This window comes from Girardinichthys multiradiatus, chromosome 4, assembly GCF_021462225.1.
Source record: "Girardinichthys multiradiatus isolate DD_20200921_A chromosome 4, DD_fGirMul_XY1, whole genome shotgun sequence".
Lineage (NCBI taxonomy): Eukaryota > Metazoa > Chordata > Actinopteri > Cyprinodontiformes > Goodeidae > Girardinichthys > Girardinichthys multiradiatus.
In genome coordinates this window covers 23,232,711-23,251,505 of record NC_061797.1, presented here as the reverse complement: position 1 = coordinate 23,251,505, position 18,795 = coordinate 23,232,711, and the positions used below count along the sequence as shown (strand labels likewise).

Here is an 18,795-nt window from a genome sequence, read left to right as displayed (position 1 = left end):
GTATTGAGGAATTATGTAGATTTTTTTAAAGCCATTAACAGTAACATGAAAACTAAAATATTTAAGAGTTAGCAAAAAGTAGCTACATCTGTGACCAAGACAGCAAGTCTTTGTGATGTATCAAGAGCCACGGTATCCAGGGTAATGTCAGCATACCACCAAGAAGGACGAACCACATCCAACAGGATTAACTGTGGATGCAAGAGGAAGCTGTCTGAAAGGGATGTTCGGGTGCTAACCCGGATTGTATCCAAAAAACATAAAACCACGGCTGCCCAAATCACGGCAGAATTAAATGTGCACCTCAACTCTCCTGTTTCCACCAGAACTGTCCGTTGGGAGCTCCACAGGGTCAATATACACGGCCGGGCTGCTATAGCCAAACCTTTGGTCACTCATGCCAATGCCAAACGTCGGTTTCAATGGTGCAAGGAGCGCAAATCTTGGGCTGTGGACAATGTGAAACATGTATTGTTCTCTGATGAGTCCACCTTTACTGTTTTCCCCACATCCAGGAGAGTTACGGTGTGGAGAAGCCCTAAAGAAGCGTACCAACCAGACTGTTGCATGCCCAGAGTGAAGCATGGGGGTGGATCAGTGATGGTTTGGGCTGCCATATCATGGCATTCCCTTGGCCCAATACTTGTGCTAGATGGGCGCGTCACTGCCAAGGACTACCGAACCATTCTTGAGGACCATGTGCATCCAATGGTTCAAACAATGTATCCTGAAGGTGGTGCACCAATACACACAGCAAGACTGGTGAAAGACTGGTTTGATGAACATGAAAGTGAAGTTGAACATCTCCTATGGCCTGCACAGTCACCAGATCTAAATATTGAGCCATTTGGGGTGTTTTGGAGGAGCGAGTCAGGAAACGTTTTCCTCCACCAGTATCACGTAGTGACCTGGCCACTATCCTGTAAGAAGAATGGCTTAAAATCCCTCTGACCACTGTGCAGGACTTGTATATGTCATTCCTAAGACGAATTGACGCTGTATTGGCCACAAAAGGAAGTCCTACACCATACTAATAAATTATTGTGGTCTAAACCCAGGTGTTTCAGTTTCATTGTCCAACCCCTGTATATGCCTGCTTGTATGTGCAGGATCACGGGGGTGGGGGGTGCCTTTATCCAGGAGTACCTGTCCAGGGTCTACCCCACTCCATCATACGACTAAACAGAGACAAATGGGACAAACAGCCATCTTATATTTGTGGATTTTGGGAGGAAGCCGGAGTACCCAGAGAGAAGCCAAACATGCATGGGAGAACATGCAAACCCCATGCAGGAAGATTCCAGGTGGGATTTGAACCTAGGATCTTCTTGCTGCAAGGCAACAGTGCTAACAATAATTTATACACCGAGTAGTGTCAAAAGAAGAGTTCCAATAAAAGATAAGCAATGGATTTAAAGACTTACAGGAAAATGTAATTATTACATAAAATGTAAAATGCTAATTTAGAACATATGGGTACTTATGCAGTGCTGAAATGTTACTTCTAGCTACAGAAAGCAGTTGTGTTTTTATTCCTGATTAAAATGAGCAACCAGTTTCTACACACCTCAGGTTTTTATGGTTGGTTTCAGACAATGATGAACTGTGAGACCATACAGTCTTTAAAGCAAGACTTTAAAATCTATCTACAAATCTGCAGCTGTTATGGAGGAATTGGTGTAATATTCACTCACTTCTGTAAATACATTAATTATGGTTGACTGATTTCTTATTTAAGCCAAATTTTTAGCTGCATCGCTGTAATTTTGTTTAAATAGCTCTCTGGATGGGGCACTGTGGTGGCGCAGGAGGCTTCAGTCCTCGACGCAGCTGTCACGAGTTTGACTCCCGGCATAAGTGACCTTTGCTGCATGTCTTTTTTCCCTCTCTCCAACCCTTTCCTGTCAGATTACTGTTGAAAAAAATTTGAAAAGTAAAGGCCACTAGTGTCACACAAAAACATTTTAAAAAAGCCCTCTGCATAACTGCTACTGTTACTATAAGAGACCTGGCAGTAAAAAGGTTTAAATCTTTAAACTCTAAAGAGGAAAGTCTTGAAGGATTTAATACAGTACATGTTGGCGACACGTACTTAATCAGTCTTACTTCTGAAGTTCACCTTTGTTTTTGTTTTTTTGCACTCTTGCTCTAGCTTTAAATTTTTCAATTCCTCTCCGGTTAACTGCAATAATCCTGTATTAACGTCTACGGTGTATGTTTTGTTGCATGGCTGAGTCAAAGCATATTATTAAAGGCTAAATTTGGCTTATATTAACTGTTTTTTTAGCTGTCAGGACAAAATGTAGAAGTTGTTTTCACAACAGTCATTTTCTGTTCCAACTCAAAGGACCTTGCATGTCACAGGAAACAGACTGAACCAAGTTGTCATTTTGCAAATGAAATGCCACCATCATGTCACAGAATGACAACCAAAGAGCCTGGCACGCGGACGCTACTTTTCTCAAATCCAGGAGGGGAATAATGAAAGTGGCAGAGATGGTGAGATATTTTTGTATCCCATTGTAAATTTGAACATGTCACATTTGCCGCAGATCTGGAAACAGTTTAGACGTATGGATGTACGCAAGTAAAAAAGAGGAAGCGAAACAGTTTGTGAGGCAGTTTTTAAGAGCTTTTTGAAGGCTATTGCAAAAAGGGGCACAGAATGTACCTTTTTCTCTGAAAAAAGTAAAATGTCCATCAAAGAATGACAGTGAGCCCATCTGTAGATCTCACCTGCACCCTCTGCTAAAAGTTCATTGAAAGATCTCACAGCATGTAATATGAATCTCCTTTTCCATATTAGGTGACCCTGTTTGTTGCATTTGTGTGTTTCGCTGTTGCCTCCAGTCCAAAGTACCTTGCAGCCACAGCATTGGAGTTTCTAATCACTTTACTTCTGCTGCTTTTATACCTACTGAAACTCAACAAGAGGATCACTTTCCTCTTTTGGCCTATCGTTGTAAGTGAAACTTTACCACACAGCGCTGCACTTTGTACACACACAGCGTTTTGTAACATTTTGAGACGATATGTGAAAAAAGATGCAACCTGTTTCAAATGTTAATGTCGTGACCATGGTTTTTTTTTTTTCATTCTTTAGGATGTTTTTAATTCAGTGTTTGCAGCAGTCTATCTCATTGTCTTGAGCCTGATGGCGTTGACTTCATACTCTGTCACAGGAAACCTGGTTGGAGGGGTAAGAAGTGCCCTTGTAATTCCAGAATAAGGAACAAGTCTGTGTCGGGATTTAAAGTGAAACTAAACCAGATGTAAAAGCATAACTCCGCCCTCGGACAAATTTTAAAAAATGCCACCAAAGTGGGCAGTGCCAAGGTGGAGGACAAAATGGCTCCAATTTCTGAGTGGTAAAGTGATGTTTGCAGCATCATTGCTAGCATGGGCTAATGTTCGAAGCAGTAAAAAACCAAAAAGCTATCAGACAATACTCGCAATTCCAACCCTTGACTACACACAGGGTGTGTGTCTGAGTGAGATGGTTTAATACCTGAACCTGGGACTGCGACATAGACATGTACCAAGCTGTACCGTTTGAACCAATAGAAAAATTCAACTGCAGTAACCACCGTTCAACCCAAAGAATGCAGCACTAAGAAGGTTTTTGGACAAATATTGCTTAATTAAACAAGTTTACATGAAATTTAAAAACATGCACAGTAACCTCGCACCTTTTAGGCCCGGTTGATACATTTTATCTGCAAAAAAAGTTGATTTGGGTTTAGTTATTCTTTAAGGTTACCTTAGCTGAAATCTGACTGTGCTTTACAATCGCTTTCACTCAACAAATGAAGTGTTGTTTTGAATGTAGCCAAGATACTCTCACCGCCAGATCATTTCTAGTTCTTCTGAGGACATTTCACTGACCAGAGTCAGGCAAAGACATAAACAGGTGATGCAGCTACGGCTTATTTTATTGTTCCTAAAACAGTGTTCTCATAAACTACTGTAAAGCTTTGATGCTGCGTTTATATTAAGACAGACTATCCCCACTTTGCTCTTGACCCAGCTTTGATTAGAAGCTAGCCTCTGTTTTCAGGAAAGTCAAATCTAATAGACAAAATAAAAATGCTAAGAAAGGTATATGTTCCAGGTAAGATATTAACTGCTTGTGACTTTTCAGCAGAATTTCATTCAAAAACAAAAAATCTGTAATATTACTTTATGGAAAATAATTATTGGCTAACCAAGTAACAAGATAACACAAGTTGCGGTGAGCACAGATGCAAAAACGATCAGGCATGGACGATATAAAAGAGACACTAGTGATCCTGTGGTGGCGTCTGGACAAAGAGCTTAACTGGAATTTGGACCCCAAATCAAATTCAGCCCAGGGCCACAGCACAGCCTTAGACTGGCGCTGAAATTGGCTTGTTGTTTCAGGCCTTAATGACCTTAATCTTTATCTTAAAATTTTAAAGTGCACATTAATCAACATTAGTACGTCTGTCTATCATATAATGAATTTCTATTTGCTGTCCCTGGCAGGTTGATGGTTCAATATTTGATAAAACGTGTCGTGTAATGCAACGCTTCTCGTATCTGTTCTGTATTCACAGGTGGTGTGCCTAATGTCAGCTGGACTTGTGTTTGTGGACAGCTACATACTTTTCAAGAACATCACATTCAACAAATTAAGAAAGGAAACACAGAATCAAATTAATGAATAAAAACTGCATAGTTATTGAAAAAGCATTAAAGGAGGCTGCAAACCTCACCTGCTGAAGAGTTTATCTGTATTGTATTTGAGACCATTTCATTCTTCTCAATATTTCTGCTGCTTTTGTCTTCATAATACCAATACAAGCCCTTTTTGTGGAATGGTTACAATAAGTGAAATGTTTTTCAGAATAAGTCTTTAATAAAGCACATAATATATCATCTGTTGTTTTTTTTTTTTTTTTGAGAAACCTATCACAAAATGTATCAGCTGTGATCCTTCATTTATTTTCTATTCTATAAAAGACACAATACATGTATTGCTTAGTTTAGGGTTAAATATACTAATGTCATTTAGACATTTACTCTTCAATGAATAAATTATCAATGTAATAATTTAGTATTTTCTGCAATTTACACAGCAGAAAAACTATATAGGAATATAGGAAACATGTGAATAGGAAACATTTATAACTGATGGGAATTTAAGTGAGTTAGGGGAGGAAAATTACCCTGATAGAAAAGAGAAATGGAGTCCTAAGTGAATGGCTGCTGTAGAGGGGTCAGATAGCAGTCATGGCATAATAAAAGTGATTAACAATCTGACAACAACCAGTAATAAATATAAAGATACATGTGATTGAAAATCCAAAAAGGGCTTTACAGTGCCAGGACCCGCTGTTATCCAGGCATATGACACGTTTATGGAGATGCTGACCTCCTTTAACATAATGTCTGGGCTTTAAAGTTCAGCTTTGGATCCTGAATATGGCACATCGGTTGACAAACTACCACTGTGGCCGTTATAAATGCATAGATTCTGAAGAAAATGGATAAAAACTACAACCAGGCCTTTAAGACAATGTAGCACTGATGATGTCGTTTTGACCTTTTATTTAAACTGAGCATCACTAATTACACATTATGTGCAAAACTGCAATATGCAACTAACAAAACACTATACGATTTGTTTTTCAAGGGTGCTAAATGTTTTTCAAAGTGACGAGTGTGTTTTTAAGCCATGCAAAATATCGATTTTTGTTTAGAGAGATGTGATAAAAACCACCAGGCGCATATTGGCTAAAACTTATATTAAAGCTGCCCTATCGGTGACTTGTGGCATCCACATGTGTCTTAAAAGTTGTCTTTGGCCCAGTGTTTCTGATCTGTATCAATAAAGCTTTCCATCCAGCCCATTAAGCCAGACTTAATGGGCTGGATGTTTCCTCTGAGGGGTCTGGGGGGCTGTGTGTTCATGCAGCTGCAGCGGGCATCACATTTCACATCTGGAGAAAGCAGATGTTTCGCTGTTTTGAAGTTCTCGCTGGGTTTCCTTGCAGATTTTATTTCCGTTTCCACCTCCTCCCAGCCTCACGCCCCCAACACAAACGGTTTTCTCTCTTTTTGTTTTGCTTTGCCTCGAACCCGACGGTTCAGCTCAACTTGGAGACTTGACGAGAGTTGAATATTTCAACAATGGGGGACATCGAGGCGCCCAGCTCGAGCCAGCGGAGTCAGTCCGTCCTGAAGTCGGTCCTTCCGAGCAAAGAGTTCGCTACTTCAAGGAAAGGAATGCTGCTTATTGCTGAAGTGGTAAGAAATATGAGAAGCGACCGTGTCAGCAAATGAAATCTGTAAAAATGGCTGCTGTTTTGCAGCAAATACGCCCGAATACCAAAGTTTGCCGTGTTTTGGGCACTTAATTTTATATATATTTTTTGCTGTGGCAGCAGTTAGAGCAGAGAAAAAGTGTTGTTTTCCATCACGATTGGGAATGATCAAAGTTATTTTTACTCTCCAATATGCTGGGATCAGTAAACTTAAGAGGTTACAACAGATTGCAAACTCATTTGGGGGTAACCTTACTCAGCTCAAAGCAAAGCCTCCAAACATTTCTTTTCCAACAGTTTTCCACTTAACAATAACAGTCCATCTTATATTGAAAGTGGTTTTCAACAATGCAGAAATTGATGCAGTGGTGTGGGATGGGGGCGTTAGGTGGGGCAGGAAATGATCATAAGCATTACATTTTAGGGTCTTTTTTTTTTTTATAATAAATGCACACACACACAGTAATGTTTACATGTTGTGTCATGTGACTTGTGCCCTAGTCAGGCTGCTGGATGCAGTCACATCCTTCACATTTTGGCCTGGAGCACAGTCTGCAGAACTGCAGCCCCCACTGTAATCACACACACACACATGAGGCTGCTTTACTGCTGCTTCACAGAGACTGTGATCTGCATTTGTCTAAAAAAGATGTGTCTATAGAGGAAGTCGTATGTTTACAGCAGTTGTGCTTCTGTTGCAGCGGAGTAAAGACTAGGCGTTTCGGATACTTTATGGCTCTTGCTTTGTGGCTAAATGCTGAAATGACAGATTATCTTCAAAAAGAAAAACAGCAAAACTGAAAGCACAAATTTGGTCATAAATTGTGTCTGAAACTTTTTCATAAAAATGCATGTTTGTGGTTAGTGTTTGGATGGAGCAAATCTTGTAATTTAAACTCATATAAACAGTTTTAATTAAACACACATGCAATTATTAATAAAAAACACTGGAAAACTTTGGGTAGCTCAAAGAGTTGTACATTGTGGCTAGTGTTTCTTACTCACTTGTACTCTGTGTCTCATCTTGTTTTAACTTGAAAGTGTTTCAAACTGTGTTGAACTGATGATAAATGTTTCTCTTTATGTGTCATATTCTGAGACTAATTGTTGAAAGATCCAGACAGCTGCAGCATTACAAGGCCAAACTGAACAATTTGTTGAATCGGCGTTTCTCTCCTGAGGGTTTGCTCAAATTGCTAAAAAATAAATAGTTCAAGAAAACCCAAATCAATTTTCATATAAATGTTTCTAAGCAGGAAACTGTCAAGAAGTGTGTTTTTTATTTTAACTCTGGAGAATATTTAGTCATTGATCTCTGGTTTTTAGCTTCTCTGTTTTTCACAAGTTGTTTTACGTGGTGGTAAATGAAAACCATTCTGGTAGTTTATTTAGGCCTTATTTATTTTTTTATGCTATTTTAACACCAAATATCTCCTAATTTAGTATTATGTCGTGGCACAACACTTATAGTTACTGGCAGATCTCAAAAGCAGATCTCAGGTCTGCCATTCCCAAGAGTTTTAGTCCGACTGATAACCTGCTGAGTGTGTCTTATTTCCAATGGTGTCATCGAGTGGGTAGACCACTATTTTTTTCCATTAGGTTTCCCAGATGCCATCAGACCTGGGCGTCAGAAGGCATTCTTTAGGATGAATAAAGTATTTTTTGAATTCAATTCAATTGAATCAAAGTGTGATCCCCTTGACGAGTTTGTTGATACAGTTTTATTCCCTTTGAAACAAATTCAAAGCTGAAAGAAACTTTAAATGAAACATAAAGTGGGAAATGTGTGGTATAAACTGAAGAACAAGCAAAGTTTAAATGTATCCATTACATACAGTCATCATCAGCATGACTGTCGCAATAATATGGGGATATAAGTCATTGTCCAGACTGGAATGATTATACAACAAAAAACTGCACTGATTTAAAAAAAAATCTGAATTTATTTTGGATTTTATCACATCCATACAGGTTCATACTTATACATAAAGGTTCAAATATATAAATACATCCCAAATAACATTTACCAAGTGGCCCCTAATTACAGACTCTTTGTAATCATTATTTTTGGCTGGATGTTTGACCCCACTGTTTAATCAATTACTGGTTTCCAAGCACAGACTCAGTTTTTAAACTTATAAAAAATTATTATTATAAGGTTTAAGCCGCGGCTTAGATTTTTGGAAGAATCTGGAGGTAGTTCTACTTCTGTATTATTTTGCGAAATGCTGACAGACTCTCGACGTGATACCACCACCGGGACAGCTGACAGCCTCACCTGTCATGGCATTCTGTAACTAGAAGAAAGTGAATTAATATTAGCTATTTTAAGACCATTTGGGACTTTTTAATTTATTAAATTGTTGCAGTTTTGTCTTTTGTCCAAATCATTTGTAATTTAGTCTTCTGTTTAGATTTGAGCTCCAAATACCATGGGCCAAACCTCCCTTTAGCAGTTGAGGTTCTACAGTAGTGTCTTTCATTCACGGCCGCACATCTCAAGCCCAGATCGGGTGTGCAGGTGCAGCAGTGCGGATGTGCCTGGTAGTGACTTTTCATCTAGAGCAAGTTACAAGAAAAGCACAGCCACTAACTTCAACCAGCCTTCAAACGTTTCCTGTCAGACCTGTTCTAATTATAACTTCCACAAGCACAGATACACAACTGCTCACCAGTGGCGCAGTGAGCATTTTATACTTTACGGGAGTGGATGAATGAACTCAAAGTCAGAAATAGGGTCAGAAGTATTTTTGGATGGGTGTTCTTTATCAAAAAGTATAAAAAGGATTCATGTGACTTACATATTACACCACAATGTTTGTCTTCACAAACATGCCTTTTTTTGAAAAAAATCTATGCTTGACCATATCTGATGGTTTGATGGCCCAGTTCTGGGCCCCCTCCACCGCCATGGGCCTGGGACAACATCTGACTGACTTTTGTTCCTAGCACCTTCCAGTTCATGGCAGGTTTTAGGCGTTGGTGGTTCCTGGGTTGTTCTAGAACATCCTGACCAATCTTCTTTCATTTGACAGTTTGGGTTTTCTTTCAGACCATGGCGAAGTGGTAACTCATTCACATAATTTTTACTTATGTTCATTGTCTGATTGGATTATCTTGAACTCTGCAGATTTTTGGAAATGGCGTCGAAAGTCTTATTAAGTTTACACGAACCAAGATTTCTCCTTCTTAGATTTTCATTGGGTTCCCTGGAGTTTCCCTTTGTTCTGAGGATTCGTCAATCCAATTAGGACTTTCATACCATTTTTATTTGTGCTAGCAGAGATAAACTAATGGCTGCAAACATTCATGATCAATAACAAGAAGTCAGTGGGCCTTGGGGAGTTAAAGGGCATCACTTTAGCATCACTTGTTGAAAGGCTTAGGTAGATAAAAGAAGGGTCATGAAGAATGTAGCTAAATTGTGATGAGTTTTTTTACTTCTGGGTTTTACAACTTTTGAGTGAAACTAAAAACCCTGAAATACATTTACAGCATGTTTTTGATTTAATAAACTGTTGACTTAAAACTTAAAATGACTTTCATCTTCTTACGGTTTTGCACAGGAATGACTTAACTTGCCTAAACCGGCTCAGTTATGGTTGAGGTGCAAACACACCCTCCATTTCTGCTACCTGTATGACCCCCTTCTCTTTTCCAATGGTTATAATCAGTCTGACAGAGGGAGGTATCCCAATCCTTGTGGTTTTTAGTATAACAATGACCATCAGTGGGACCCTTTGTGGGGTTCCTTGAGACGACATTGTTGTAAATAAGCGCTATATAAATAAATAAACTGAAACTATCTGTGTAGTTATGCTGCTATAGGCTTAGGCTGCTGGAGGACATAATGACCACTTTCACCCTCTTCGCTACATTCTCACACTACTCTCCAATTTTGCATTATTTGCTGTTATTTCAGCTTTTAACTTTGTTCTCTCTTTTCTCTTCCTAGAAGCTACACCTGGTCTGGCTCTGTGTCTGCCTGTGACACCTTTCTGGAGAGGGGAATCGTCCGAGCTTCTGCCCGCAACAACTTAATGCTCACCCTCTACCGATGATCCACATAGCCCTGTCTTTCAGTGTTTAACCCTTTCTCTCTCCTAGACATGGCGATTGACTGAGCTTTACTGTAACTAATTATATGTGCTCTCTTTCAGACTCTAACCTTGAAAACCGGCTCAGAGTTTATCTGTTCTTTCTTTCTAGATGAAACGACTAAAGGAGCTACATCTATTAACATTTACTTTTCCTTCCCATAGAAAGGACTCCTGGATCAGTGCTTCTTTGTTCTCTTTGTGTCTCTGCTCTGTTCTCTCAAACCCCCAGTCGGTCGTGGCAGATGGCCGCTCACATTGAGCCTGGTTCTGGTGAAGGTTTCTTCCTGTTAAAAGGGAGTTTTTCCTCTCCGCTGTCACTCCATGCATGCTCAGTATGAGGGATTGCTACAAAGTCAACGCCAGTGACTGTCCACTGTCTCTACTTGCTCATCCAGGAGGAGGGAATGCTGCAAGTCACTGACTGGATGCAATCTGCTGGGTTTCCTTAAACAGAAAAATGTTTTATCTAATGTGAATAAATAACTAACTCTGACTGCACTGTTCAATGATTAGGATTAATAGGAATGTATCTACCTGACTGTTGTGAAGTGCCTTGAGACAACATGTGTTGTGAATTCGCGCTATATAAATAAAACTGAATTGAACTTGTAGATTAGACAGGATTTAAATAATCTTGTTGCAAAAATGTATTGTTTAACAGGTTTTTTAGATTGTTTTGATTCCTGCTGTGCCACAAGATGATCTAGTCTTGACCCAGTAACCCAGTGAATTTGATAAAATCTATTTTGATCTTGTTCATTAAGACAGCTGAACAAATAAAGGTAATTATCACTTGGCTATGAGTAAAATAACTGAATCTGTGATAATCTCTTACTTTTTACTGTCAAGTTTCATTTGTAGCTCAAAAGGAAACATGACTCAGCACATAGTGGAGCATGCAATCAAACTTCCCGGGAAGTGTAGTCTCCTCGCTGCTCAGAAGGTTTTTTTTTTTTTTTTTCCCCACAGTTTGAGTTTAACCCCCCCAGGGGGGAGCAGGAGAGCTACCCGAAACAAAGACAAGATGGCCGGGAGCGTATAAGATTACAACGTCTGGACTTGCTTTCATGTGCTCTGATACGCTGTGTCCATCTCCTGTCGAGGCTTCAAAGCTGAGACAAGCTCAGTCTACTTGCAGAGTGATTAACTCCTCTTTCATTATTCCAGATTTTGTTTGCACGAGTGTGTTTGTGTTCTAGAGACACAAGGAGGGATTTGGAGTGCAAAACTTTGAGAATAAACATTGACTTAATCAGCTGTATCTCCCTTCAGGATGAGGGTCTGAAGCTGAAAGTCACTAAAGCTTCCAACTTTAAGGCTGTGCAACAGTTCCCCAGGAGGAACAGATCAGATAAGATGAAAGCACAATTTGTATAACAAAAAAAAAACAAAAAAAAACTTGCGTTTGATTTTAACAAGAAAATGTAAAAAAGACAGATTTTTTACTTAGATTTTTCACTGGCATTGAGATTCATTTTCTCCTCTTTACAGGCACTTTCTTTTATATCCTTTGTGTGTTTTGCTGCATCAGAAGCGTCAGCCTTTGTGACAGTCCCCCTGCTGGCATTCCTGGCTACTATCTTCTTCTTGTTTGCCTACTCCACCAAATTCAATGAGAGGTTTAAAGGATTCTGCTTTCCTCTAATGGTGAGAGCAGTTTTTATCATCCGTTTATTGGAGCCTGGGCTTGTGTTTCTCATTATTTTGTTTTGTTTTTCTCTTTAAGGACTTCATAAGGTGTGTGATAGCCTCCATTATCTTTTTCATCATCTCTATCATGGCAGTGTCCAAATACCCAGATGGGTCCTCTAAAGCTGCTGGGGTAATGTCTACCTTTACATCAGCAAAATATAAAAAGTGATATTTTAAGTAAATGTGTTACTTAGGCCTCCTTCACATCAAACTAATTTCTTAAGAAAATCAGCCTGAATGAGGATGTTCTCTGCAGGCCTTGGACAGGTCTTCTGCTGAACATCAACTCATCGCATGTGCAACCATGTTAGAGTTCTCAGACTATTGCACAAAACATCTGTGGTAAAGTTGTGGTGCCTCATTACCACTACCATTATGGCAGGATGTTGGGGTTCTGGTTGCTGTGCGGTGGAAGTCTGGCAGTGACAGTTGTGTTTTTTTCCTGTGATTTGTGGACTGGGCACACTTGAACAGCTTAGTCATCAGAGAATTTGAAGGAGGACTGGTCCGACTGACCTCATGCCAACCAAATCACGCACACACCTGGCTTGAAACAGGCTTTTGGGACTATGGCAAGGCTCTGCCTACAAAAAAAGGATTTCACCAGCAGATAAAATATTTGATCTACTGCCTCCGCACATACACACAAATTTATGTACACATCTACAGGAGTCCTTCTAACTGCACTATGTGCATAGAGCAGTGTACATGATTCAAGTTATTGCGTCATATGGTCCACTCAGCAGTGCACAGCGCACTATATAGAAAAACCCCTCAACAGCAACCTCTCATGCTGCCGATACGTTTAAACTGATGGTGGAGGCATAGAATCTCCCCACATATTTAATAGAGAATTTCAGAGAATATCAGGAAACATTCTACCGCAAACATGACTTGTATGGTGATAGTATTGTGTATGTTTTCCAAGAATGCTGCAGGGAAAAACTGTATGTGCTGAATCATCCTTGCCTTCACACTAAATTTGCCTCAGTCCAGGAGACCATAAGGTGGCTTAATGTGTTGAAAGAGGGCCTTTTCAAATGAGATACACTTTGCTTACAGGCTGCTAGCTTTACCCGTTTGCTCACTGTAATCACATCTGATGTTCTTTTATTTCAGATCTTTGGATTTATCGCCACTATTGTTTATGCTTTAGACTTTTATCTCATTTTTAATGAGCTTACTGTTTTCCTAAAACAAGGAGGGGAGTCCAACGAGGAGCCTTCAGGACAGAGAGGTAACAACACAGACAACAGTGGAAAACAAAACAATGAGATCATATGAAATGTGTTGCATACGGGACAGGTACTCCATAAAATTTACATTTACCATGCAATATTCAAGCAGATATGGATTTAATTATTATTTAGAGCAGTGGTCCCTAAAGTTGAATATGGAAAAGCAAGTGGCTGGTCTTGATTACTAAAGTATATTTCTAAACAATTCCAAATGCCGTGTTTTTGTACCAGTTCACTTACAGGGGTTGGACAATGAAACTGAAACACCTGGTTTTAGACCACAATAATTTATTAGTATGGTGTAGGGCCTCCTTTTGCGGCCAATACAGCGTCAATTCGTCTTGGGAATGACATATACAAGTCCTGCACAGTGGTCAGAGGGATTTTAAGCCATTCTTCTTGCAGGATAGTGGCCAGGTCACTACGTGATACTGGTGGAGGAAAACGTTTCCTGACTCGCTCCTCCAAAACACCCCAAAGTGGCTCAATAATATTTAGATCTGGTGACTGTGCAGGCCATGGGAGATGTTCAACTTCACTTTCATGTTCATCAAACCAATCTTTCACCAGTCTTGTGTGTATTGGTGCACCGCCTTTAGGATACAATGTTTGAACCATTGGACGCACATGGTCCTCAAGAATGGTTCAGTAGTCCGTGGCAGTGACGCGCCCATCTAGCACAAGTATTGGGCCAAGGGAATGCCATGATATGGCAGCCCAAACCATCACTGATCCACCCCCATGCTTCACTCTGGGCATGCAACAGTCTGGGTGGTACGCTTCTTTGGGGCTTCTCCACACCGTAACTCTCTTGGATGTGAGGAAAACAGTAAAAGTGGACTCATCAGAGAACAATACATGTTTCACATTGTCCACAGCCCAAGACATGCACTCCTTGCACCATTGAAACCGACGTTTGGCATTGGCATGAGTGACCAAAGGTTTGGCTATAGCAGCCCGGCCGTGTATATTGACCCTGTGGAGCTCCCGATGGACAGTTCTGGTGGAAACAGGAGAGTTGAGGTGCACATTTAATTCTGCTGTGATTTGGGCAGCCGTGGTTTTATGTTTTTTGGATACAATCCGGGTTAGCACCCAAACATCCCTTTCAGACAGCTTCCTCTTGCGTCCACAGTTAATCCTGTTGGATGTGGTTCGTCCTTCTTGGTGGTATGCTGACATTACCCTGGATACCGTGGCTCTTGATACATCACAAAGACTTGATGTCTTGGTCACAGATGCGCCAGCAAGACGTGCACCAACAATTTGTCCTCTTTTGAACTCTGGTATGTCACCCATAATGTTGTGTGCATTTCAATATTTTGAGCAAAACTGTGCTCTTACCCTGCTAATTGAACCTTCACACTCTACTCTTACTGGTGCAATGTGCAATCAATGAAGACTGGCTACCAGGCTGGTCCAATTTAGCCATGAAACCTCCCACACTAAAATGACAGGTGTTTCAGTTTCATTGTCCAACCCCTGTATATAGCGCCAATTGACAACAAATACTATCTTAAGGCACTTTACTAGCAACAAAAACTCAATTTAATCCAACCATAAAGACAGACTCAAATCCATTACATACATTCCAAAAAATAAACACAATCATAAATACATGATCGGATAAAAGTAGTATAATGGTTGTTGAAACTGTATGTGTTCTCTTGTTTCACTGGCTTACTTACAATATTTATTCATCTAAACTATTTATAGCTGACTTACAAGTTTCCACTACTGTGAACTTGCTTGTCAGACACTGAAACATTCAGCAAATGAAGCTTTGTTTCCCCTCTTGATGCGCTCTTCTCTTCAACTCGCCTTTTAGGTTCTCTGTAGGATTGAGGTCTGGGGCCTGCGATGGCCATGGAAGAATGTTTATTTTGTGAACCATACATTTTAGATCATTATCCTGTGAAATAACCCAATGACTTCCTATTTACAGATTTGTGGTAGTCTGCCAGAGTTTTTTTTTTTTTTAAATGTCTTGGTATTTCAAAGAGTCATTGATACGATATACTCTGCCTGGAGTTTTTGTTGCAGAAACGTTCAGTTAGTCAGAAGAATTAGTCTCATCCAACCAAAGCACGGGGTTACAGTTAAAGTCCAATTAGTTTTATACATAGATAAATATTGGAAAGCTTCCAACATACATAATATTAGATGCATATTAGTTAAGTTCTACCAGTGTCAACATGGGTATACTTCCTTCCTTCTATAACTTAGGGTTAGGCTTATCTAACCAGTGCATTTCCATAACAGTTTTTACAGTGCAAACCCTTCATCCATTCATGTGTAAATGTTATGGTCTGATGAGACAAGAGGTCTGCAAGCTTATTCAAATACTGATGGATTTGTAACCAGTTTTCTAGTGGGTTCTTACCATTGACAAACATTTCATATGAAAAAGGATGTATTGCACCATTTCTTGCAGTACTTTAGCTGACGACACAGAAAACATATGTAGATTTAACTCAAAGTTTTGTTGTTTTTTTTAGAAGACAATTCAGACTCAGACTCAGATTGAAACTCACAAGCAGATGTGTTCAATCCAAACTTTTGAAGAAGTGACCACTGCTGGGATGCCATCCACGAAGGCCTGCAGGAATTTCATCAGTTCACAATGTCTCACTGATACAGTAAAAAGCATAAATCAAGATTTCTCTGTAACACTTATCTCACAATACTCTGAACTTTGCATTTGGTTTAGAAAACAATGGAACTAGTAGCCTCTTCAGCTTTGTACCTAAGCCTGTATTCTTTTACTTATCCTAACCCATTTTAGGGAACCATTTGATTTGATTCGCTTCCCTCATTATGCTGTGAAACAGTGCTGTCTCAGTTCACTGAAAATATCTGAATGCTTAAACCTAACAAGGATTCTTGGGAATTATTTGCTTTAAGATGCAGAAGTGTGCAAAGGTCTTGAGCCAGTCCTAATTTTTTTGTTAAATTTTGCTTTGTTTGGTGGAGACTTTGCTGTAATTTTTCTAAACCTGTTAATACTTTCACATTAAAATATACGAGATATCATGTATAAAGTTACAGTGTTACCGATTAAAATCATCATGTTTGGATTGTGCATGTAGTTTTTTCCTAATATTTGAGATTAATGTGAGCGTATCTATTGTAATTTCCATCTTTGTATGTATTTCCCTGGTTGATTGTTTTTGTATAATCAAAAGAAATGATGCCACTGTCTAACCACAGACTCTATAAGATACACCTATATACAGTCGATGTGTCAAAGCCTGACAGTCAGCATGACCTGTGCTCATGATACAGCTTATCTGCTGCATGTACTTCTGCATTTTAGAAAGGTTAAACATAACCCATGGAAGTAATTCTGTTTCTTAGACATGGCATCTTCCTGGTAAACACACATTTTTAAAAATGTCTGTATATGTTTACAACCATTACTGTGAAATCAGGTTGTAATATAAAGTGCACTACATGAATGTCACAGCTCTGATGATGGAAAATAGGTATTAGCACTTTTTCCAATGTGGAATTTCACTGAAGTATGTATAAGAAATTTGGGAACATATTAGAGCATTTCTTTTGTCTCTGTACAGACGCCCACCTCTACCAAACTTGCATGTTCGCATTTCTTTTTACAAGGTTTATAAATATTAAAGGTTTATAAATATTAAATATTTAATATTTGTACCCCAAGATGTGAGAGAAAAACATTAGTATAGTTTTATTTACCCAATCCTATTGAACACAGCAAGACATTCCTTTTATGAAGTGTTGCATGTCAAATCTTTTGTCTTGGGGGGGGGGGGGGGGGCAAAACTGTTTAAATAAAAGGTTCTTTTTCAATACTTGCTGTTTTTAAACCACCACTATAAAGGAATGTGTTTCCAACAGTTTTAATGCTAATATACAAGTTGTACATGACTGGCCCTGGTGTAAGCCTTTACCTGAACCACACCAAATGAAAACTGAAGAAATTGCAAACAAATCCAGAAACAATCAAATATTTTTAGTTTGTCTCACAAATTCTTCATAACATTTTAAAGCACAAAGTTATACACTGATGGAGAGAAGGAGCTGCAATTAGGTTGTTTTGATATTCAAATAAATGGCCAGCTTTATAGCTAAAAAGCATAATGCACTTGTATAACTTTGCTGCTGTACATGTGTTTATAGTGTTACTCAAGTGTAAATTCATTAATGAAGGTTACAAACATATATACAAACATAACCGTCTCTTACACAAGTACTTCAGTCACCAAACTAAGCCAAAAATAGCAAATATTAAAGGATAATTAAACAGATAAAAAATAATTCAACATTTGTAATGCCATTTCTACTTTTATGTTCAATTAATTATTAACAGTCACGCACCATGCGTCTCCTCGGAGGGTTATATTCTGGACAAATCAACTGTCTGTCACAGATCGTTCTCTATGGAAGCAAATCGTTACCATATTTCAAATGAAAAAGCATTTTCAGAAATGCTTTTTCATTTTAAGAATGTGGCTGCATTGTTTGACTCATAAATGAAATTAGTTATCAATAACCCTATTTGCATTTTAATTTTCTTCTTCAAGACTGCTCATTCTTTCACTTAATTAAAATGAAAAAGAAAAATACTTTTGAGATTTATTTTTCAAAATATGCCCCAGCAAATAGATACCAAAATTCAATTTGAAATGTAAAATTTGAAAATGAAAAAGCATTTCCAGAAATGCTTTTTCATTTTAAGAATGCAGCTGCGTTATTTGACCCATAAATAAAATTAGTAATCAATCATCCTATTTGCATTTTAATTTTCTTCTTCAAGACTGCTCATTCTTTCACTTAATTAAAATGAAAAAGAAAAATACTTTTGAGATTTATTTTTCAAAATATGCCCCAGCAAATAGATACCAAAATTCAATTTGAAATGTAAAATTTGAAAATGAAAAAGCATTTCCAGAAATGCTTTTTCATTTTAAGAATGTGGCTGCGTTATTTGACCCATAAATAAAATTAGTAATCAATCATCCTATTTGCATTTGCATTTTCTTCTTCACGACTGCACATTTTATGCCATAATCAAAAAGAAAATAAAGCAGACATTGCTTTTTCGTTTTCGTGGTCTGTCTGCAAAGTCCTGCCCAGAACTCGAAAATGAAAAAGCATTCCGAGCTGCGGGCGCAGAAGAGTGACGTCAGCAGCCGCCCTTCCTCAGCTCCCTGCTGACCGAGCTACCCATCTTGTTCGGTAGGGGGCGCTGTGCACGTCTGCATTGCATTACATTGCAAACGTGCCGAGAAATTGATTGAATTGCAGCAGGACCGAGCTCAATTTGTGGCAGTGGCAGGCAGAACTGGTAGTTCCGGTGGCAGGCTCGCCACAGCCTGCCACCGAAGCTGCCACCGAAACTGCCACAGTCTGCCGCAGGGTGGCACGGGATTCCGCGAGGATGCCAGAAGGTGCCAGACCGGCCGTAAAAGCTTGCCAATGCGGTTGCCGCTGTTTTTG

The 18,795-nt window shown here is 39.1% G+C and overlaps 2 protein-coding genes across 3 annotated transcripts; both read left to right on the top strand.

Annotated features, from left to right (window-relative positions):
- Positions 1 to 992: 992 nt before the first annotated feature.
- On the top strand, positions 993 to 4,899 carry LOC124867278 (chemokine-like factor). Its single transcript, XM_047363648.1, has 4 exons — positions 993 to 2,499; positions 2,807 to 2,962; positions 3,104 to 3,199; positions 4,578 to 4,899. The coding sequence occupies exons 1-4, from the start codon at positions 2,413 to 2,415 to the stop codon at positions 4,686 to 4,688; spliced, it is 450 nt and encodes a 149-aa protein (XP_047219604.1). The 5' UTR covers positions 993 to 2,412; the 3' UTR covers positions 4,689 to 4,899.
- Positions 4,900 to 5,904: 1,005 nt separating this feature from the next.
- Positions 5,905 to 16,402, top strand: cmtm3 (CKLF-like MARVEL transmembrane domain containing 3). Of its 2 annotated transcripts, none has more exons than XM_047363930.1 (5): positions 5,905 to 6,270; positions 11,882 to 12,037; positions 12,117 to 12,212; positions 13,284 to 13,319; positions 15,819 to 16,402. In XM_047363930.1, the coding sequence occupies exons 1-5, from the start codon at positions 6,154 to 6,156 to the stop codon at positions 16,044 to 16,046; spliced, it is 633 nt and encodes a 210-aa protein (XP_047219886.1). In that variant the 5' UTR covers positions 5,905 to 6,153; the 3' UTR covers positions 16,047 to 16,402. The 2 variants fall into 2 exon arrangements, with proteins under 2 accessions (XP_047219886.1, XP_047219887.1); XM_047363931.1 differs by having other exon boundaries at positions 5,912 to 6,270; positions 13,202 to 13,319.
- Positions 16,403 to 18,795: the final 2,393 nt, after the last annotated feature.